At 38.7% G+C, this 24,671-nt stretch overlaps 1 protein-coding gene across 3 annotated transcripts in view; it reads left to right on the plus strand.

Annotated features, from left to right (window-relative positions):
* mtcl2 (microtubule crosslinking factor 2) overlaps positions 1-24,671 on the plus strand; it is a 49,049-nt gene that overhangs the window by 8,914 nt on the left and 15,464 nt on the right. For all 3 annotated transcript variants that reach the window (XR_013196987.1, XM_077214248.1, XM_077214249.1), the window contains exons 3-7: positions 945-1,103; positions 17,682-17,744; positions 18,403-19,722; positions 22,020-22,148; positions 24,471-24,584. Coding sequence is in view for 2 of the 3 variants with exons in the window: in XM_077214248.1 (XP_077070363.1) it covers positions 945-1,103; positions 17,682-17,744; positions 18,403-19,722; positions 22,020-22,148; positions 24,471-24,584 (1,785 nt within the window). In the remaining variant the exon portion in view is untranslated. The remainder of the gene's footprint in view (positions 1-944; positions 1,104-17,681; positions 17,745-18,402; positions 19,723-22,019; positions 22,149-24,470; positions 24,585-24,671) is intronic.

Genomic DNA, 24,671 nt, shown 5'->3' on the forward strand with positions numbered 1-24,671 from the left:
GTTCCCTCACACTACATTTATGCATTTGGCAGACGCTTTTATCCAAAGCAACTTACAGTGCATTTCAAGGTACACATTTACATTCTTATCAGTTCTTGCTTTCCATGGGAATCGAACCCATGACCTTGGCGTTGCAAGTGCCAACGCTCTACAGGAAAGCTAAAACACTTACAGCACAACATTTTGGAAAATAAAATAGCATTGAATTAAAAACAACCGAGCTAACAAGTTAGTAGTGTTGCTACGTTTGGCTACGTCAAGGAAATTGAAGGAAAGATTGATGGAACAAGGCAGAGAGGCTGTTGGTGAGATAAATAAATGGAAAGAATGAGAGATAGAGGGATCTGATATGAATTAGAGCATGGTGTTGGTACAGAGGAGCATTGTGGGTACCCAGCTGCACCCTGGCTGTGGTTCAGACACAGAGAGAGAGGAGAACCCTCTCTCAAGAAGCACAACTCACAAACAGGGACTGTGTTCCTCCTCATACCCCCTCACCGTCCCCATTTACCCCTTTCAGTGACTGCTGGCTTCTCTTTTCTTCATTCCTTGCACACAAACCTACATCCTTCCTTTATATGTCTTCTATTAGAAACTTACAAACATTGTCAGTAATGAAAAATGGGCTTGTGTTGCTAAAATGGTCCAAACAACATGTGGTATAGATGTGTTCGAATTCTCTCTTTGTTTGCCCAACACAGATAATTGCCTCCTTAAAAGTTAGTGCAGCTTTACAATCAACCGCATTTAATGAGCTTTCCACCACCTTCAGGAGGACATAAGTCATAAACGAATGAATCAGCCATCTTCAATACTTTTCACTGGCAAAGCTAAAAGATTGTCCTAGTGAGATTGTCTCCATAGGCAGTTTGCAGATACCTTTTTTTAAAAGAATAATCTCAATTTCAACACACCATATTTAAAAACTGTTGTGGTTGTTTTAGGTGGCGAAGGATGTGTCCATCCGTCTGCACAACGAGCTGGACACTGTGGAGAAGAAGAGATCTCGTCTGGAGCAGGAGAACGAGGAGCTGAGGGTGAAGCTACAGGATCTGGAGGTGGCCAAGCAGGTCCTGCAAGCTGAGATGGAGAAGGCCAGAGAGGTGAGAGACAACGGATCATTCTAGAAACGTTCAGGGTGTTTCAAATGAACTGTAGCTATGCTAGGATGACAAATCTCAAATTTGTGGAAAATGCTATGAGTGTGACTGTGTGTTTTACCAAAGGAAAACTGTTGTTATGCAATATGAAACCAATGAAAGCTACTTCTAGGGTGGTCTTGGTGGTTAGCAGGGCATTGCTTTGTGGTTGCTAAAGTTCATCTGAGAGGTTATTAGAGTGTTGATGTGTGGTATTGGGCATTGCTAGGTGGTTGCTAGGGTGTTCTGGGTGGTTGCTAGGGGGCTACATACTGGCTCAAATGAAAAGATCCAACCATGCTTTTTTCATGGTCAGCATGCAAAATCCGTAAGTTTGATGACATAAAATGTAAAAGCACACTTTTCATCAACAAACCGTAGGAATTGAGGTATCATTCATGATAAAAAACAATGTTGCATGCCTTAGAATAACTAATAACAATAACCACAATAAACCATTTTTTACCATCTAATAATATACAGTAGGAATGCACGATATATTGGCCACCATATTGGTATTGGCCGATATATATTCATTTTTAATGTTATAGTTATCGGCCCGATAAATAAATTTGGCCGACATATTAAAGCCGATAAATAATGGATTATTTCCTTCGGCTGAGACACTTCAGATGTGTACTGTGTGCCATGATGGTTTTGAATTGCTTGAAATATGATTGGAATCACTTAAAAAAAACATGTACAGCACAAGTCTGTCATATATGCTACATAAAATAATAATGAGAAAATTATAATTGTGTGCTTGGGACATGGATTTAATAGTGAGACTTTTGTTTTTGTAGCCAGGCTCTCAAAAATTATATAAAAACTTGGATTTAGATTTATCGGCCAATATATCAGTTATCGGCTTTCAAATATAAAGAATTATAGGTTATCGCTATCAGCCAAAATGTTTTGATATTGGTGAGTCCCTAATATACAGTAGTTCACAAATCACATATTGGAGTTGGAACTATCAATTTTTGGCCATTTTAGCTTCAGTAAGGGAAATTAGTGTGAGATCTGTAGGAACTTGCTAGTAATTGGGGAAAAAATAGGATCATTAATTAGTTTCGGATTTTCAGAAAAGGCTTCATTAGGAGCTCCTGGGAACTTTTTAGAAAGGAAAAGTGTTTATGTTGTACTTGCTTTGGCTTGGGGCAGAACTCTTGATGTTGACACTTTCGTTTAACTTGAGGCGCAGCGCCCCGCTGTAGTCAAAGCTCTATGTGTGTTACGACAGGAGCTGAGAGCCCTTCGCTCGTACTGATCTGTTGACTTTCTCTGTGTAAATGTCAGCTCGGGTGGGTGGGACTGAGGGTGGTAGGGGAGCACATGAATTTAGCATTAGATTTTCTCTACTGACAGTTTAACGAGGAGGAACATAAAGCATGCTCCTTGTGTTTGGTTAATTCTCTATTTTGGCCTGCATTCTTTTGGTAATAAATGTTTCTTTGTCTTCTGAGTAATAGATGGTTGGCTGGATGGCCTGCGTTGGCTCTATGGTTGGTCTGTGCTCTATTAGCTATGTCTTATATATAATGTGATAAAAGCATTATTGTTTGAAGCAACGGTCATCATTGGTCGGTTCACTCTTTTCTTTGAGAATCATTTTACTGGGTGTTGTATACCGCGGTGATAGTCAGTGCCAGTGCTCTGATTTGCTCGGCTGCACCACTATGGGTCGGCCCACAGGTCTGTTCTGCGTTCTTATTGGCTGAAAGCCCAGGGCAGGTTGCGTGCCACTCTCTGTTGTTGAGGCCTGAATTCTTAGCTAGCGGGCACTTATGGTACACAGCGAGAGTTCATACTTAACTAAACTTTTAGAGCTAGTAAAGCTTTTCAGGCAAAAGACCACTCAAAGAATAGGGAAAAACAACAGTTTGCATGTAAAAGAAGATGATCTGATGATCTGGCTGAACATGATATTTCACGCTGACATACCCTTAGTTAACAGTATAGGATGAAAGAGAAGTATTAAGGTTGAGTGGAAAGCTTTCTGGAATACTTGATTTGATTGGTCAGTTATTATATATATGTGTTTGTGTAATGACGGCTGAGCTCATTTTAGGTCTCATTTATTTTTCTGAATAAATAATAAAAATTGATACACTTCATCAAGGTCCTGATAACGATTGATCATCATGGATCAAACATGGATCAACACCATTTAAGCGCACAGATCTCCTTGTGTCTTCTCCAAATGAGTATATTCATGAAAATAATGGCACCCTGTAAAAACACGTTTACTGGTCTTACTGCCTGTACGATAATTTTCGGTGATAAACAGTAAAAGGACATTCCTAGTCTCTGCATGACACATCACATATGATTATATTTTATTTAAATAGTTTTTATTATTTTCTTATTTGTTTGGTTGTAACACCATGTTTGATGGACAGGCAACTTATCAGTACATTTAAGATATTCAAGGGAGAATGGACAGAAAAAAACTTGTGAAAATGTGTAATTTGTATTTCTCAGCCATAATCACTAATCATTTTGTCATTGAAGTGACTTGTGAGAAAGGCAAGTTTGCATGTGGGCCACGCTGATGTCATCAGATCACCATCAAAGACCTTCCTGACACAAAAACAAACACTCAAAATAAAGTCTTGCTGATTTAGAGTTTGTTTTTAACCTAGATAAAACCCCACCCCCCAAAAAATCATATTTTTCCTTTCCTACAAATGCTTGTTCCTCCTGTATGCTCTCCATCCCTTTTTCTCAAACTCTCTCTCTCAATACTTCATTGAACACAGAACGAGTATAGATTGGCGCTGCAGCTGCTGTGAAGTCTCACGGGTGATTAGGTTCACATGTTCTCCTGCTGCTGGCAGTGTAAGAGGGTGTGTTTGTGTGTGTTTATGTCCTTCTGATGGTGGCCTCTACGTGGAGGGGCTGTTTTATAGATGTTTAATGGGCTTCAGTGCAGGAAAAGGAGGTTGGGATACGAGTGAAGTTTTACAACAGTCTTTTCTTTCTCCAAGTATGTATTCAAATCCACTGCTCATGTGTTAGTTTATCATTTAGAGCCAAGTGTGTCTCACAAACAGCATGTATTAATGAGAGCTTGTTTGTTCATTTACAGTTCTTCACCCTTTCTAGACTGTGCTAGAGGAAACAGTCCTATGAGGATGACTGAATCTTTATTTATATTTTTCAGGAAACTGGTATCTTTGTTTTGTCCTGAGGGGGAAACCCTGAGAAAGGAAGGAAGTGCAGGGTCTGGAGCTGCATTCGTGAACTCAGTGTCAGCTCTCTGATGGAAACAAACACTAGATGAGGAACACTATCTCAGAGATGAACAGTGTCATGCGTCAGGGCTATTTAAACTTTAAAACCCTTGCTTGCTGTGTAGGGAGAAGCATGGGAATATTTTGAGGAATTCGGAGCATTCTAGAATATTTAGAGTTTTCCAAGAACCTCCTGAAAGTTTGAGGGATGATGTGGGATTCAGCAGGTGGCCATGTGATTCTGTTCTTTCAGACCTAGAGTAATGAAACGCTGACCCGCTGACTCACGGGGTATTTGACGATTACGAGAACAGTCATAGGTCAGTAAGCACAGCACTGTGAGCTTTTATAAGAAACCGTTTCCAGATAGACGGGCCTTGTCATTTCAAGACAAATCTATTTACTTTTCAGAAAAGGAATGTGCCTGTAGTACCCGGATGGTACTGAATGTGAATGATCACTATAATCATGTACAATGGTATTTACATGGTACTCCAAGGTACTTTGAAGAATACTATGGTACATAAATGGTCCAATAACCCTGGTATGTACCATTTTACATTATAGGGCTTGTTTATTGTGGTTATGGTGTTGTATTTCTAACTGCTCCTTTCTCTATATTTAATTCAATGCAGTGAATCAGATTCATGAACACACAATACACACAGTCATAATAAAGTGAATGTTCTCAAACCGTTTATAGATCATTGAAGATACAATTATTTACAATAACACAAAGAAGGAGAGTTAAATGGAGGCACAATAGCTGCTGGTTGTGATATCTTGAGTCTGTCTGGCAGCTGTGTTTGTTGTGTGTCGCTCTATTGTACGGTCTGACCTGTGTATACAGCAGCATCAAAGCACATGGCATTAGAGGTTTTGACTAGATTTGGAACATGATGGGAACAATAGAGAATAAAAGTAAGAAGCACACACATTAACACTCATGCACAGATTGCACACATGTGGCCTAGATAATTTTTTTCTTCTTCTCAAAAACCAAGAGGTACTTTTTGAAATGAGTACTTAAAAGAAGAGTACTTGTTATGGAAATAATATACTTTATAAAAATAATACTGAATTAAATGTTTTCGGACACTCTCAAATAAATGAGAATGCATTATAGTGTACCACATTTTATTTGATCCAAATTCTTAATAAATGAGTAAAAGCATTAGAAAAATTGATGATTGCCTTAGCAACATCTGTTCCTACATTAAAGGAAGTCCAACCAAACCATGGATTAATCTGACATACATCCAGATACAGAGTTCATCATATTTTCATCATATTTTCATCATATTTTCTGGCTTGTCATACAAACCTACAGCTTTATGCAAACCAAATGCAAGAGCAGATGTGTGTCTGATATCTGTGCTTCTCATGTTCACACACAGGACTCAATGGATTGACTGGTCTAACACACACCTATCTATGACTGTTGTTGTTTTTCATTCATCATATCTTCCTCTTTTTTTTTGAGCCGTTAAATGGATAAGAGCTATTTTTGAATGTCACATCACTAGACCCAGCGGAACGTGTTGGTCAGGGATAAAAGTGGATTTCTAAAAAGGTCTGAGATGTCAGTGCTCACTTGATTTGACATCTATGTCACTGCAGTGGGATTCGGGTGTGCACTTCTAAATGAGAGGCCATTATCCGTCTTAAACCCAATGCTCTGATGTCACACGAACACCTATTAGCTCTGTATGCGTGTGGATGTTTGTACCCTTCAGACAGAGAGCTTGTAATCTCCAACTGCTTCCACTTGAGAATTACACGATTGCACAAATGGCACAGACAAAACAAACAAAAAGATGATGTTGGTAGGGAGCGAGTTTGCGGCAAGCTCTTTTTTATTGAGCTCAGCACTATGCAGAACTGACAGTAAAAGAAAGCACAGAAAGGGAAATGTGCGTTTGATTGATGTCTGGACCGTTAAGTCTCACACACACACACACACACACACACACGCTCTTGCACTGAGGCTGGAGGTTATTAGATTTGATAGTGACAATGCTGCAGTGCATGTAGGCCATTTATAAAACCCATGCACACACACAAAACACACAAGCACACACCGTGTGTAAAGCAACTGGCTGTTCTATTTCTGCTTCTAATGGAGGTCTAATAGTGTTGTTTCCTGGATACAAATCCACACAAACTGCATTAGGTGAGCACCATGTCATGAATTAAGATTGTGACTATAGAAACCTGCTGAGATCAGCTGTTTGAAAGAAGTTTAGCATGTCGGACAAGATTAGATCTGTCAGGTTTATGGACAACGCTTATTCCCTACTGTGTCAGTCTGTTTGTAGGCCTGAAACATAATCTACACAAGTACATACTAACTTGTTTGAATATTTTTTTTTAATTTAATTTATATTTATAATTGTTTGATGGCATATTTTTTTATATTCCTTAAAAAATAATCTTTTAATAAACTAATTATTATTGTTATTATTACTTTGAGGAGTAGATTGTACTGTACAATAGTAATAGATTTAAGGTTAAGTGAAATTTCATTTAGGCGGGTTGTAGTGAAGACCTTTGATTTTCTGTGTATCTATGCTTAAGAATGTTTAGTAGACAAAATTGCGCTGCTCATTCACACAGACAGTCAGACACACACAGAACATGCAGACTTTATATTTTGTGGTTTAATATTCACAAACACTGATGGCACGCGGAAGGATAATCACTTGTCGCGCATACACACTTGTACACACTTTAATAGTATTCATAGTACCTAACTTATTCACACAGCCTATTGTACTACGAGGAATGCTTACCTCAAAATGTCCGCATGCAAGTTTGAGAGACTTTATTTAAATTAAATAAATACAACTCTTTTAGCTATTTTCACGTGCCAGTGATTATCCTTCTTCATGCCAGCATTTGAAATGTATACGTCCGATGCCCACCCCTGCACTAGTTCATATCACGATTTGATGGCGTGTACAGCCCTACTTTTTATGTATTCATCCAAATTTTTCCAAATTACGTGCCACGCCGAGTTATACAGTACATTTTAATTTTAAGACTGGATTCCATCTGTGTTTTCTGCATTGCAGGAATCATAGGGCCATAAATAAGACTTTTTTGTACTTAGTTATGTTTCTGATATAATTTTATGACCACAAATAGCAGCTTTATAAGATCTAGAATCAATTGAAACTGTTTGTGCCACAGATATTTCTAACAATTGTGTGAGTGGGATTTTCTCACAGAGAGCTTGTATTGATCCGCAGTGCTATTTCAATTGTGTAATGTATACTATAGCTTTCGTCCACTGGTCTTTCCCAGGACTGAGGTTAAACGAAATGTATTTGCATTGCCATGGATTATGAAAAAAAATCCATATTATTCAATGTAAGGTTAATTTAATTAGATGCATGTGTATACAACAATGCAATCTTGAGCACAATAAAATATTTTTATTGTTTATATTGTGCGAGATGTGTTAAAAAGACAAACAAAATGTTTGTGTAGAAGATGAGTTCTTGCTGTTTAACAGATTTCTTCACACATACAAGGCCTTTACATCATTACACAACACAACTAGTGCTTCCTGCCGTCTGATCGAATTCAAAGGTCTCTTAGGTGAAGCTAATTGGTTAGATCTCTGATCTTCCGCTTTCTTCCTAATCAGATCAGTAAGCTATTGCTTTGATTTTGTGTATGAGACAGATCTTATATAAGACCTGTCTCCTCACATCCAGGCTCTTGGGAACGTCATGTCCCGTGAACTTCATTTGGGTCAACCAGCAATCTTCCACTTTCATGACACTCACACACTGAGTGTGTGCATGCACTCTGGTGCATTGATTTATATAGAGCATGGATAACAGTCCTCGCTTCATCGCATTTGCACAAGACTAACTATCAATATTCATCTGTGTCTGTATATACACCTCACTGATCTGTTAAAAAGTTATTCACTATGGCTTGTTGGAAGCTGCAGACTCAGCACATTTAAAAATGGGAATACTGTGGTTAGATTTATAAGTCATCTTAAAATATGATAGGTTCATTCATTACAGCTCTTAAATTGCTTTTGGAGAAGCTTAAGTGTGATTGTAGTTAGGATCTTCTGTTTTAGATATAATGGCTTAAGAAGTGAGCTGGGATTGAGATTGATCACTTAATCACATCAGAATTAAACTTTCAGGGACTCTCTTTAGCAAAATGGTTTTATTACTGCAGCCCAGTGACCTGTCCACCTTATCGATGTAATCTGTCTAGACCAATAACCTGAGGTGATTTGGCCTGCAAAACTACAGCTCTATTTAAAATAGAGTGCTATCGTAGTGCTTACTGTATACCGCACAGTATACATTCAGAAATGAATAGGGGCTTTGGAAAAAACACAGAAAGTGACAAAAATGGCACAATGTTGTCTTTGTTAAAATGCAAAATGGATGTGTTAGTTTATAGTATTGATATAAAAAATGCCCTTTGAAAATCTGCTCCAGGGTGTAAAAGCATAGTGCATTGCATTGTGGGATTCAGAGTGTTATCTGCTTGTGCACACCTACACATACTGCTTGCCTTCATTTACAATAGAACTCCTTATGCAGCATGCATACTACTCAATCATCAGTCTATCATACTGAATGTATGCTACATTTGTTCAGCCAAAGCTGTTCAGTGGAATTTAGCAACATACCATTCAATACCAATTGAGGTGAAATGTATTTATATTTATGTACTACAGGCCATTATCTAAGGGACTGATTAACAAGCCATTAAATGCCTAACAATCTAATTACACAGCTCTTGGACAAATAATCTGGTTTATATGTCTTTTGCCTACTGAAACAGATGTGCTCTAGATTAGTGACTGTTGTTCCATAATGACCGTCTAAATGCTTGACCATTTCAATAATCTAATAATGATTTTCAATAGCTAACGAAACATTTCCTTCTGAGCATTATATTCTACACCCAACACACTGTTTGGCCCTTGGAAGATGCCTTAACTACAGCCTCTATGGCATCTTTCTCCATTGATGACCCTTCAAAATATTTCATTATAATGTAGAATAAGGTTTACCAGCCTTGTCATGAAACATTAATAGCTCAAAACAGCCTGGCTGCAAAATTGAGCGCTCATGAACAAAGATGGCTGATTTCAAATCTCCTGCCTCCAGGGGAATCTTGGTCCAGCCAAACAACTGCCATTGAGACGAATGGAAATGCTTATGAACAGCTTTCTCCAAGTATCATAGACCTCCCTCCCATGATATAGTACTGTTGTGTGTTATTTGTCCATTATATTTTCTCCTGCTCAGTCTTTTTCTCTCTCTCAGATTTGGAATATAGCCTCTAAGGATTTGAGAGGGTCTCCTGATATATATGGCTGCAAATTGAAAAGAAAATTGAATTGAGTTTGTGAGGTGTTCTAGTTCAGGACTAGTACAGACTGTCTGGAAATGCAAAAATGAAGAATAGAGCATTCAGATGTCTACAAACCTACAAATGTTACCTGTATATTTTCATTCTTAGTTATGGATGAAAAATGAGGAATTTGACCTATTTCGTTTTTTTCCACAGATTCTGCGTCCCTTTCTGAATGCCAAATGTCGTTCTTAATACAAATGAGAGAACAAAGTGTGCAATGAGAGGAATGTTTGGAGTGTTTTCATGTGCCAGAGCACATGCGGCTGGCAATCTGACACGCTAATGAGCATCAAGTGCTAGCTATTCTCTCTAACGAGCGCATGGGCTCCCTGATTGAATCCCTCTGAAAGGGGAGGACCAGATACAAAGACAAAGAGCAGTTTATGTGGCTGTGGGGAGCTGGATGTCTCCTGTACTCTGACTATTTCATGCAGAAAAAAAGGACAGATACTTTATCCAAAGCTTTTTGGTATCTAGGACAGGTCAAAGATGAAGGGGACGATTCCATTAGGCTGCTTCTAAACCGGTTTATAGTCAGCTCTCATTAAAGCGCAAGAAAGCAAGCAAGAAATTATCATTTTTGTCAATCTAAATGTTTTTAAATAACTTTTTATGTGATATTTGTTAATTTTACCTCTTAGGCTACAGACAGATGTTCTGTTTTCTGGATATATCACCAATGTAAGACATGCCGTGACTGCTTTTGATTGCTGTGTCAGTGGTGTTAATGAGAAATAAGCTGCTATAGTTAGATTTGATTGGCTCACACCTGGGAGCAATTACCTCATACTCAGTACAGGTGTGATTCACCACCTTTTTTCAGCTTCACCAAATTGCTCAAAACGCACCATTTTAAGTGATGACTGACTGTTAACACGAATTCACATGTCTACACCCTGTTATATTCATGGGATGACTGATCAGGTCAACAGTGTTTTAATTAATTATTTGATTTTTCAATTTGAATGTTGTGATCATTGATATTTTGATATTCGGACACAGTGGTACTGGAGTGCACTCAAGGAAGAAGGGATAAACGAGAGAAAAAGGGAGGTGTCCTCTGCTGTGGTGGCGCCAAGGCTTTTTTTGTGAAGAGTTTGCACAAAACAGAGATTAAACTCTCACAATCCAAAGAGAAAAGAAAGAGGCAGAATGGACCTCTCATACCCAACCCCATTAATAATGTGTTCATGTGTTCATGTAGAACAGTGTTTCTCAACCCTGCTCCTGAAGGACCCCCAACACTGCATGTTTTCTTTGTCTCCCTAATCAAACACACCTGATTCAACTCATCAGCTCATTATCACATAGGGATATATGTGATAATGAGCTGATGAGTTGAATCAGGTGTGTTTGATTAGAGAGACAAATAAAACGTGTAGTGTTGGGGGTCCTTCAGGAGCAGGGTTGAGAAACACTGATGTAGAAGGTGTAACGGAAAGAGATGGAAGGTCACAGTGTTCCTCATCCCAAATGACCTTTATGCCTTTGTTCTACAATGCATCTCAGGCCCTCTTTAAACCTGGTATTAATATGCATTTTGGTTGATCGGATCAAAGTGGATGAGGGAGACATACCCGTTTACATCTGGTATTTTAATCTGTCTCTTTTGTCCACTTTCAACAATTTCGTCGAGGGGAGGGTCTATGGGTGGGTAAATGTATGTTTTTTTTTCAGATCTTTCTTTCTGAAGAATTAGTTGACACTGAAGACTGGAGTAATGACCCTGAAAATCCGAATAGAAAATATGGACTTGCTACTATAGATACAGACACGCTGCAGTGAGCATGTAACAGATCTAGGCAGGTGGAGCTGGGGGAGGCGGAGGAGTTTTAGAGACACTCTGATAGTGCGCTGCAGGACTAATTTACAGCAAACGATGAACCAGACTATTTAAATGTTGAGCAAGCAATCTCATTGGCCAATCAGCTTGTGCTATGCAGTAATGATGTGACTGCTTGCAGTTTGCATGTAAAGGTCCTATCATTCTGCGCCCTCTGAATTAACTAGATATTTATTAAAGTGCAGCTATTATGGTTTTTCGAATAGTCCCTTTCATGCAGTGTGTAATATAGCTGTTTGTGAATGTAAACGTTCTGCAAAGTTGTAAAGTCGAAAGTGAACGATAAATAAAGTTATTGTCTCCCAAAAGAAAGAAACGACTCTGAACAACCTTGACGAGTCGTTTGCGGTATGGTTCTACGTCACTAGAAAACACATTTGCATAATGCCCATCTATGTTGTACGTTGTCCACCCTCGAACAATTTCACCTGCCCTCAAACGTCACTTTACTGACGACTGCTTCTTAAATCTCAGAGTTCAACAAAGGATTCGCAAAACACTTGATCTTGAAATATTTGTTTATTTTGACCAACTTGCTCCTCAAAATCACAACCTGTAAATTACTGATTTATATATTTTCTACCGGCTGTTCTTTGTTCAATTTTCCGGCTAACCGGCTAACTCATGTTATTACTGTCTTACTGAAATACTTCTGCTAAGCAGCTGTGGGCCACTATTACTAAAAACTGTGTCTATTGATGCAGATTGTCTGTCGTTCTAACTACTGTGAGTAAAGATAAAGGATGGAGCAAGATTTGTTTTACAAACAATTATCTTACATCAGTCATTCAGGTAAGTGTTCGGCTAACGTATGCACCTTTATTGATACAGTTCCTGCATTGCACTACAATACATTTGGACAATAGGTTTGTTGATGGACATACACATGTTAATGCTGATGGTGAGGAATTATAGTTGCAAAATCTCATTATGTACCTCAAACCGAGTAGCGTATCACTAAGAAAGTCCTGCTCAAGTCGTCCTTGCGATGGAGGGTCGGGTTGAATAACTAGTTCTTCCGATGTTTCATCATCTTAAAATCAACGTTATTGTTAGGCTACCGTCGTTACAGTGTGTACAATCGCTGAGCTTTAGGAAGCCTCCGGAGTTTAAGTTCAGTTATGGTAATTGGCGTTGGTTCCAACGTGCTCTGTACGCGGTTGACCAATCACAGCAGATTGGGCCATCTGGCCAGTCAGAGCAGATTAGCTTGTGGAAAGGAGGGATTTAAAGAGACTGATTCATCCGGCGAGTCGTTTAAGAATCATTGAACAATGTGGTGATGTGCAATGTATATTATGAGAGAATGAAACTGTTTTTTGACCTTTGATGCATGTAAACCTGTTGTAGGAGACCTCCAAAACAAAATTAGGAGCCTTAAAATAGCATAATAGAGGCACTTTAAGTGTGTTCAACTTGAAGCGGTCGGTGTATGACATCAAAGTACAGCGAGAACAATTAGAGAGCAGACGGCTCCGTATGTCAATCTAAAGTCATCTAATTAAGATGATTCTTTAATTCACATTCTCACTTGCTTTTTGACTATCCCTCTATTCTTACTGAAGTATTTCCACCCATTACTTCTCTGTTCTAGATCACACTCATATCTGCTTTTCCCTCATGGGCTTCATGTTTAATTAAGCGATTCCCAGCTCTAATTAACACTCAGGCCTGATAAGCATGTCAAAGAACTGTCCCACTCACGGGTGGACAGAAGCATATGTCACTCTTCTTGAGTGTGAGAAAGCTAGAGGCAAATCCTGCTATATGCCAAAACTTTTCCCTGAATAAGTAATCCAAGCACAGGATGAGCCCAATATGTGAAAACTTTTGCCCGCACTGGTAAAATGACAACAGCTTTTTGCTGACAGATGCAAGCAGCAGTACCTGGCAGAGGAGCTGTATGAACCTGTGTGTGTGTGTGTGTGTGTGTGTGTGTGTGTGTGTGTGTGTGTGTGTGTGTGTGTGTGTGTGTGTGTGTTTGTGTATATGACTGATTTAAGTGTATATGCACCATTAGAAGCATGAGAGATTGCAAGAGAGATTGCAGAAATGGCCTATAAAACATAAATAATGATAAAATCTTCATGTTTTTGTTCCAAGATACCGTGGCTAACATTATAAACAGGGTAAAAAAAACATTCTACAAAAGTGTGGCCCTTTTAGTACTTGCCATCATCTCAAATGTCAGCATGTGGGACAGACAGAAGTATGTGGTTGTAGATCATGGTCTCGAGCTGCCTCAAATTCATGTGGACAGGAAAACAGTCCTATAATACGGCTTTTGGATTTAAAGGAGAATGAAAATGTTTTGGGTTGATAGAGGTTTTGTCATAGCTCTTTCTGTAAGGCATAATGTTTATCACTACAATCCTGCTGTTGTGAACTAATAAACGTTGCCATGGATCAAAGAGACTATCTCATTTCCTAATCATGTACTGAATGACAAAATGTGTGTGGGAAATACACAGCACCTGCAGGCTCTCAGTTGTTGTTATGAAAAATGCTATGCTAATGATCCGGCTTTTAGCTTCCTTGTGTTTTAGTGCAATTAGAAAGGGAGAAAGAGGGGAACGCGGTGGTTTTCTGCAGTTGTTTTTCCTGGTTGTGCAGGAGGAGAGGGGTTTGCTCATGTCAAATGGATTTGAAAGGTTGTGATTTCCTGTTTCCCCTCTCTTAACTTCCACCACCATTTATTCATCAATTTGTTCCATTGAACTCTACAGGGGAACTGCTCACAAAAGCCGTTGTCATGGGAACCCATTATAGTCTGGAGCGGTTGGGGACTCGTGTCTCTGCGGTCTGGGAATTGAGGAAAAGCAATGGATTTACTATAGCTATTCTCTCTGGTTATGTCTAGCTTATGGAGCACTGCGCAGTATACACTGCATGCAGCCTACTTTTTAATTAGTATGTGAAATAGAATGCATTTGCAATGATAAACATTTCACACAGTAGTCTAACACTTTACATAGCTTTACATAATACTTTACATTTTTAACCCAATTTTGTGTAAATGTCTGAATTTGACAGTCCATTAAAGATATCACTGAGCACATGTATTTATTTATTAAATGGCAGCTTTTACTGAAAAGCCATGATTTGAAAAAAAAAAAAAGCTCTACTATAAACTGAAGAAATAGTAACAGTACTATACTGAACATCACCTGAACACACTGCTCTCCTGATTTGCCATTTTTAGGCTTTTTGCCTTTTCTGTTTGTCATGAATCTATTTTTAATTGTCAGAATAGGTAATCCATCCATTTGAATTAAATTGCATTACAAGTGTTATCTTTAGTCTGGACGATTCAAATGATTAAAATCCTAATCATGTTCCCTGTCTAAACAGTCAAAGAAAACTCAACAAAAAAAAAGAAGACATGCAGCTCTCTGTCCAGCTTCGTGTCTCAGAGTCTCTCTTACGCAACAGGCCATCCTCACCACTGACAATGATTTTAAAGGACACAGTTTGTGAAGTGGAGCGTGACTTAAAGACCCTCTCAGTTTCACACACTCCGTCAAATCAATTCTTCATAATTCAGTCATATGAGAGACTCTATTGTTCATTTAGGATAAATGGATTTTGTTTAATAGAGTGACACTCATTCCAACTGTGACGAAATCATCTTATTCCTTACATCTTGTGTTAGAGGAAGAGTGTGTTTCATAATAATAAGTTCAAGCAGGCACAAGATCACGGCTCGGCTGAATAGACCTGTGTGTGTGTGTGTGTGTGTGTGTGTGTGTGTGTACTCGTTCTCAGATTTCTGTACTGCATTAGGTTTCATGGTGTTGAAATTCAGGTAGCTGATAAGCAATTCAGTGATCAAATGACAAACTACTTGGATTTTGAGTTTCAACGTGTGCTGGCAGTGCAAAATTATGCAATGTACATGAATAGACATCTTTTGTCATGTTTCTTAGTAAAGTCGGCATGAAATGAAAATTAACTCTATATTCGAAATGCATGTTATAGATCTTTTCTGTGAACAATTCCTCTATGCATGTTTATTTATTTTTTTTAAATGTCATTTTTAATCCGTGTCATGACTTGGTCGTCCAGTGAAGCTTCCGTTTCTTAGCGACTTTAATGTAATTTCTGCGTTTAGAACATAAGTGCATCTGTTTTTAAACAGGTTATTGTTTTGTAGTTATTCCCATCATGTGCATAAAAAAAAGAAAACTCTTTGACATTTGTCCAAAACCTGTGACCAGGGTCAAAAATGTATGATTTTCATTCAACTCCCATTGGTGCTGAGCTAAAAACGTTTTCAGAAAATGTATATTTCTTAACAATTGTAAAAGTGTTTTACATTTCATTACTTTTCCATAATTTTTATTGAAAAATATATTTTAGGTTCTTAGGACAAACACTAATGGTAATTTTGACACTGCAAGCTGAGACAGTTTCTTTAGTAACTGTACATATTGTGATTTTGTTCCCCATATTTTTATTTTGGTTGCTTAGTACAAGGAATAGTCCATCTTCTCGTTGCCACATGAGCTCTGGAGGGGCAAAAAAGAAGGTATTTCCAACGCATTCTCATCCTTTGGCGTCATATAGGTGATGCCATATGACATTTCGTCGAAATCTTACGCACATGGCATCCTTTAGCGTCAATATAACACGCACTGTTATGGCTAGGTTTAGGTCTGGGGTAGGGTTACGGATGATGACGCCTTGGGTTCTGCGTCTCATATTGATGCTAAAGGATGCCATGTGCGTAAGATTTCAACAAAATGTACAAAGTGTCACATGTATGAAGCCAAAGGATGAGAACGGGCTGGTATTTCCACAACCTAGATAAACTCCTGTTGTTAAATCATCCACTGTTAAAAGAAACATGAGTCATGAAAGATGTTTTCTTTAGCAGACAGTTTGTATTGTCTTTGATTTTGCACGTCACTTACATCAGTGAGTGTCAGACTATTGTTCATAAATGTCCAATTCAAACTGTATATTATGAGTTCCTGATAAAGTTATTGGCCAGCTGACAAATATGAATTTTCTCGCAAATGCCAGTTTTTACTCTCCTTACCACTATGTACTGTTTTGTCCACTTTTGCACATATGAAATTGTGCAAGTATCACTGACAAAGCGAAATAGACAAACATTCATTGCATTAGAAAGATAAAATTGCATAAGTATTGCAGAGTAGATTTTATCATGACTGTTTGGAGCGCCATAGCCGACTGTGAGTGAGTGTGTTTGTGCTGGAAGAGTCAATGACAGAGGAAAAACCCCTCACATAGCATGTATGCATACTGTACAGCCTTTATTGGTGCAGCTTTTGTGTACAGCGCCAGTATGAATTAGCGGTGGGATAAATGATGTTGCTATAATCTCATTATGTTCAGACTTCTTTCCCACAGACTCAGCAAACTGCAGTAAATTAAAAAACAGTGGCACAAAAATTGTCGATACACTAAGTCAATGCTTTCATTTTCTTTCAGCACAAATCTATTGATTTTAATGAAGTTTAGTACCATTAAAAGCTGCGATTCCATTAACCTGTGCCATTCTGTCAGCCCACATACGACAGGAAGTGAAAATTGGATTTTTCGCAGCAGTTTGTCTGTATTCATCCATTCCTGTAAAAGATCCATTCAGACAAACATGGGTGCAGTTACATGGTTTTAGAGAAAATCACACTAGAAGTGATTCTTTAATTTTGTTTTAATTATTTACGCAATAATGTATAAGAGGCTGTTTTATATTGTGAATGTGTATTTTATCATTGTTGAAAACCTGTATTAACCAATCAGCATCCACAATTTAAACTATTCATTTTAAAAATGTATCGATGGTTCTTTCTCCATTTCCTACAGTGGAGTAGTTTTTTATTTTTGATGGAAACAATGCAATACCTCACATTTTGATGTGTCAGTTTAATTTCATGCTGGTTTCCTGCCAAATGATGATTTATCAGTGAATATATCACAGAGTGGAAGATGGTGTGATATCAGAGTGGACGTACAGTGGCTTGGGAGGGGGATAACAAGAGTGATTAATATTGTAACACATTTGAATTAATTTATCACTTTTTTCCCCTTTAGACCTCTCAGAAGAAGAGAGGTGCCAGACCAAACAACAAACCTGATAAAAAAGCATCGCCTCAGGTAATACACACTAATACTACAATATTAATTATTTTGCTTCTATTGTGATATTATAATGATCTGAAAGAGAACTGGTAAAGTACAGCATTGATAGCAAACTGTATTTGTAGAACAGTTGCTATCGATTTAAAGCTTTTGTTGTTCTATTATTTCTTAAGATCAGTCTACATTCTTGATCAAGCACCTACAAAGTGGTCTTTCTACAGTGCTATAATGATAACTGAACAGTCATAATGCATTTATCACAACAAAGATCCTCAGTTGTTCTTGCTATAAATGTAGCATTTTCCCCTTGTTATACCTCTTTTTCACTGCAGTGGTGCAGGGATCATACTGGGCTTTCTGCAAACTTCTCTCATAATTTCTCCCACCGCAACGTAACCTGCCTCCAAAAAACATAAGGCACCAGTCTTTGTAGACAATTTTTTTAATCTAAATTCAGGTGGATAAATAAAATAAGGTGTCTGGAGTAACTGTGCAACTTGCCAAATGTGTGTCGCAATTGTTTGGTGAGTGCAATGTGGCGAAGACATTACCCCACCTTAGCCATTTCCTTGGCTAAGACTTAGTGGTGGAAACAGGGTATAAATGGACAGTGTATTGTTCAATATTGTTGCAGTTAACAGTTTTTTTGGTCTCTGCAAATGTTTCTTTCCAGCCTCCAGAGGACAGTTCAGACCTGAAGTGCCAGCTTCACTTCGCCAAAGAGGAGTCAGCTCTGATGTGCAAGAAACTCACCAAGATGGTCAAAGACAATGAGGCCATGAGGGAGGAATTGTCAAAGTTTCGCTCTTTGTACGGAGAGGTTGATGCCTCACTTACTGTGGAAGAGGTCGCTGACTCTCCTCACACCCGAGAGGCCGAGGTCAAAGTACACCTGAAACTTGTGGAAGAGGAGGCGAACCTTCTAAGCCGACGGATCGTAGAGTTGGAGGTGGAGAACCGTGGCCTTCGCGCTGAAATGGACGACATGAAGATCCAGGATTCCCCGGGTGGAGTCGGGGTCATGGGTGGAGTTGGGGGTCACCTGCTGCTTTCCACGTCTGAGAATGTGATGGAGCTACAGCGCCATCTACAGTTCGTGGAAGAAGAGGCGGATCTGCTGCGGCGGTCTCTGATAGAAATGGAAGAGCAGAACAAGCTCTTGATGAATGAGCTCAACCACTACAAATCCGAGCTTCCCGCTGTCAATGAGATCGAGCTGTTGCCGTCCACAACCATCAATTCACCCAAAATCATTCCTGGTGCTTCTGAAGATGAGGGATCCGGTCTAAACGAAGCCACCCATAAAGAACTGCTTGCTGCCAGGCTGCAGATCACAGAGATGAATGGAAAAGTAAAGAAGCTCCAGTATGAGAACCGCGTGCTTCTTTCCAACCTTCAACGATGTGACTTGGCCTCCAACCAGGGTTCAGCACGTCCAGCGCTGGAAACCGATGCTGAAGCAGGGGACTCAGCTGAGTGCGTCCCCAGCCAGGTGCACCGCGAAGGCCCGGTGGGTGACGAGCAGCACGATATTCTGGAAGAAAAGAATCCACAATTTTCAGTAACAAGTTCAGTTCACACTTCTACTGCTCAGGGCCTCAGCATAAAAGACCTTTTCGCTATCCGCGACCAAGCGCAACTCATTACCTCAGCCATTCAGCTTCTAACATCACCCGACCCCTCCAGTGTCACACCAGATGCTGTCTATCGTAAGATTACAACAAATGAGTCTGTGGAAGCGGCTCTGCTGGAGAAGAGCCAGAGCCAGAGCTCCACGCTGCCCCTGGTGGAGGCCCTGCATGGCAGACTGCAGTCCCTCCAGGCTCAGCTACAGGCCCTCAGTGAGAGGGTGGATGCCCTGGGGCAGCCCTCAGAGAGGGAGTGTGTGGAAGGGATGTCCCTGATGCCCCTGCTGTCTGAGGCGGAAGACCCTGCAGCAAATTGCTCATGCCCTGCAGATGCTCAGTTCAACCAGAACATGGCCCAACAGAAGGTACATGCCCAATCTCCCTTGCATCTTTTTTCTTTCCTTTTTGCTTGGAGTTTTGTCTTTTTTATCAGCAATTTTCTTTTTTGCTTTGCTTGATTAGATTGAGTTGTATTTACATTGCCCTTTCCCTTAGAAAGGTTTGTCGAACCCTAGAGCTGCACGATTAATCGTTAAAAGATTGTGATCTCGATTCGAACACCCACACAATGTCATTCCTAAATGACAATGATTCATTAGCATGTGTCTATTAAACCTTTGACAAAAACACAGCGGAACATTCAAACCTTCGTTGACGCTGCCACTGACCGAAGAGAGAGCAGTTGTCATGTGTAGGTATGAAACAGTAGGTCATAAACAGTCTTTTCAACCACACAGTATCGTTATTTCTGTGTTACAAATATTCATGTTATCAGAAGTACTGGGATAAAAGTTTATAGTTCGGATATGAACACTGATGTCTATAGAAGCGATCGAAATATACGTGGCCTATATTTGTGACGACAAGTGACTGTTAAAAAATGTATGTGTCATTGAATCATTAATTCAAAGTTTTTTAAATAATTCATTCAGATTAATTAAACATTTTAAATAGACTGCACCAATTAACATTTTGTTAGAACCTCTAGTAATGACATGCTATTTTGTTTAGTTGTCTGTTCAGAATCGTGGGAGAATCATGATCTCAGTTTGAAGTAAAAAAAATCGTGATTCTCAATTTATCCAGAATCGTGCAGCTCTACCGACCACTATAACAATGCATGCTTGTAGTGCATTATAAGACTTCATAGTGGATAGCATTTAGGCCTCTAATGGAGTTAGATCATGAGAACTGTTTTCTTGTGTTACAGTTTTCATTTTGATTAAAGAATCTGCTTTTTTGGCATTGGCTAAGTTTTTTATGTCTAGATTAAAAAGAGATGCAATAGTATAAGTTTGTTTGTTTGCTAGTATAATAATGTATTATAGAATTTGGACGTGGCTGTTTCCAATACATCTTTGACTAGACTATTTCCAGGGATGTCAACATGGAGGGCCACCGTCCTGAAGAGTTTAGCTCCAACCCTAATTAAACACACCTGAACCAGCTAATCAAGGTCTTCAGGATTACTAGAAGCTTCCAGGCAGGTGTTTTGGAGCAAGGTTGGTGCTAAACTCCGAGGAACAGTGGCCCTCCATGAGCGGAGTCTAACACATGTGATTTGAGCAATCACAGGAAGTTGGCTAATCCATTCATGTTAGCAAAAAGTGTAAAATAATGATTTTTGATATTAATAGTTATTTTGGTTTCTCTTTATTTTCATGGTCCCTTAAACCCATTCTGTTGATTATAAGTAATGTAAAACTACATGTCTACTAACTTTTATTAGAGTGTTAGTAGAGTATTAGTAGACTAGTAGGGTTAGAATAGGTTGATGTAGTTGTAAAGTTACTTATAGTCAGTAGAGTGTCTGTTGGAGGACCATCACAATAAAGAGATAGCAGATATTAAGCAAACAGTGTAATTATACTTAAAAGGTACCATCAAAAAAAGTGTTACCGTTATTTCCCATGACAGATAATAGCTTAGCCTCTTTATTTACTCACTCTCACGTCGTTCCAAACCAGTATGACTTTCTTTCTTTTGAAGAATGTTTTTTTCCATACAATGAAAGTCAATGGGGTCCAATATAACAATGTTGTACTGGGCAAAAAAAGAGAGAGATTCGTTTTCTTTTTTTTTTAATCATTTGAGGTTTAATCTAACAGGCATTTATTTAGGCTCCATTAGAGGCCCAACTCTTGAGATCCAATCCAGACTCTTCCCTCCCTCCTTCTCTCTCTCTTTTTCCTCACTGCATGGGCACCATGACCTGTGGTCGCTGCTACATTTATTTCTTTGTTTTTCTTCTCCCTCTCGTTATGATTCTTTTGTTTCCCTCTACCCCATTTACGTTTTCCTCCTCCTCAAACCAAAGATGATGCTTTCGCTCCTTGTTGTTTTGTTTCTTTTTGCCATTTTGTCTTATACCACAATGACCAAACTGTTTTTCCTATACATACTTTTCATTGTCTTGTGAGTTTTTATTTGCTGGTGATGTTTTATAGGTATCATTGTGCCATTTTCTCTTTTTTCCCCGTTGTTTAATTTCTCACTTGACTGTTCTGTCCTTGCATCGCTGTCTTATATACCCACACTACACATAACTTTTTTTATTCCTTCATCATATTCTTCTTGATCTTGTCTGTCTTCTATCATGCTCGTCTTTTATTGTTGTTTTTTTGTTTTCCTTCATTAACTTGCCCATGCATGCATGCAGCAGCCTGACTCTAGAGATCAGCCAGACTGTGAGGTCAAAGTTCATCCATGCAAGGCAGAGGAGGAGAGCAACAGCCACAAAGACAGCAACAAAGATGAGGAATCTGACTTCAAGGAAACAAACTCTGATCTGGTGAGGGACTAAAACATACACACATTTAAATTCTGCTACCATCTTACAATTGTACACACAACAGCTCTGTTTCAAAACATAAGCCAACACTTTTGGACAAAAACAGAGGCAGCATGTTGTGCATCTTTCATGGATAAAGGCCCGTTCACACCAAGAACGATATCTTTATAGAATGCAGTGCAACAAGTTCAAGGAAATGTTACATCCATTAATATGGTGTTCTCTCGGTTTCTCTTTGGATGGTTGGTAAACTTCAAAATCTCAGAAGCTACAATGAAGGCTTAGTGACTACATACTGGTCACTCAAATCTGAGGTCATGGGGAATTGAGAAATTAGGGTTTAAGTGATGACAGCAAAGTTTATTAAATGGTACATTCATAGACTCTAAAGAATGTTTATGTGGTTAAAATCTAAAAGTACCCTTGCGTCCATAAATAGAACAAGACTTGTTCACCCATGCAGAGATATGAGCAAATATAGTTCTCGCTGCCAACATGGTTTAGTTTTGCCTTAATCCCACTACGCTCTTACATTACACTATATTTTCCCCAGTAACGGCTTACTTCATTTTTTTTTGTCCAATTTGGTGCAGTTTAGATGGCCAGTGATTTGTTTAATTCATACAAGACTTTATACAGTACAAACTCCGGAGAAATATGCAGTCTTTAAACTGAAGACAGTATAAAGTATTGACACGATTATGCCAAGCTTTAAATCATGAAAGCATGCATTATGTGATTTGGTGTCCTGCACGCTGTGCCAAACGCCCTTGCAGCACTTCAGAGAAACCTCCAGCCATCATCAGTTTCCACCCAAGCAATTCATCACCCAGCATTTCCATAACTGGCAAATGTGGTTTTCACAAAGAAAAAGAAACAACTGAGATCTGTGATTAAGCTCTGGTCTCATGTTTCAAATTTTAGGGAGGGCACGCTCAATGTTGGACTGATGTTGCTAGAGTAGAAATGGTCCAGGGATGCAAAAACCTTTTTTCTCAAAACTATTAATTCTGTAAAAAATTCCTGTATATTTAGACTGGTTTCCTTACCTCACCCAGATTAGATGTGTTTCTTAGAGGGCATTACACAAGACATGTTTTTGAATTGAATGCAAGGTCATTGATAGAGTTAGGCTAGTATTAGTTTTTGCTTTTGTAATGAAATTATTATTATTTAAAAAATGGCGTCAGCTTCTAGTTTCAAAGGAAAATAATTTTTCTAACATCTCTGTAGTAGTTTACATGGGAGATAACAAAAAAAATCCCTAAAGTTTTATATACTAATTATTACTATAGTATTTTACTATAGTTAATATTGAAATATACATTAATTATATGCAGGTGTGTCTCATGTATATAGCCATAATATTCATCAACTTGAAAACATAGATCCATACAATAAACTTCCAATAATGTCATTTGTTAATCATAGATGCATTCAAAAATGAAACCCACATTTTGAGATGGCCTTGTAAAGGCTGTAGGTCTGTCCCTCCCCATCCCCTTACCACTGCATTTTCAGCTCTTCATGTCCCAATAGGCTGTTCCCCTTCACCAAGTGACCCGTATTGCCACCTCTGACTTGAATTCATACATTTATATCGATGGATAAGTCAAGCCCTCCCCATAGCTTTTTACATTCAAAAAGTTGTTTCACTCAGAAATGTCACAATCAGGTTGGCCATAACTTCCATTACATGACTTTTAAGTTTGCTGAGCAGGATACCAATTATGAGATGGCGTGAAATCAAAAATAAAAATTCAATAGATGTTTGCTTTTGTTACATTTAAAATTGAAGTTATTTTTAACTCTGGCTCTACTAAGGTGGAATCAAACCCTATACTTGTCCTTGAGTCCTGTTTTTAAAATTTGGTCTATTTTTAACTTGACACAATTGAGATACAAGGGGTAAAAAACCAACAACAACAAAAAAAACAGCCAAAGACTCTGATCTGCTTGTATGTCTGTTGCTGATTTAAATAGTTGTGGCGCTTTAAATGGGATGCAAAATATCAAAACAATTAGAAAGACAAAAAAAATCTAGATGACTAGTCTAGGAACTTCTAATCCATTTTCTTGGAAAAGGACCAATAATATATAGACCGTGTTCTTTGCACTCTTGAAGTCAGACAGATTCTAATCTAAATTGATGTATAAGACTGTTATTATTTTGGCGTTATACCACTGAACATTTTTTACATTTAAAAGGCAGCAAGTTTAGCCAATTCATGTCTATTTGTATTACAAATACTGTGCAGCTACAGAATTGACCAATTACTTTCCATCCCTCTCTCCTCTCTCTGCTTTCATTTTGTTTACCAGGTTGGTGAGCTGCACACTCTGTTGTCTGAGGCAAAAGAGAAGGCTCAGGGAGCGCAGGAAGCGTTGTCACAGGAGAGACAGGCGCGCCACAACGACACACATAAACTCTCTCAGGTGCAAACATGTTAATTCTTTCTAAAACAACGAACATCCAAATAAAGCAAAACCCAAACCCTACAATCTGATTGGTTGTAGACCTGC

Source organism: Siphateles boraxobius, unplaced genomic scaffold (assembly GCF_051911475.1).
Source record: "Siphateles boraxobius isolate OS27281-9 unplaced genomic scaffold, OSU_SipBor_1 68, whole genome shotgun sequence".
Taxonomy (NCBI): domain Eukaryota; kingdom Metazoa; phylum Chordata; class Actinopteri; order Cypriniformes; family Leuciscidae; genus Siphateles; species Siphateles boraxobius.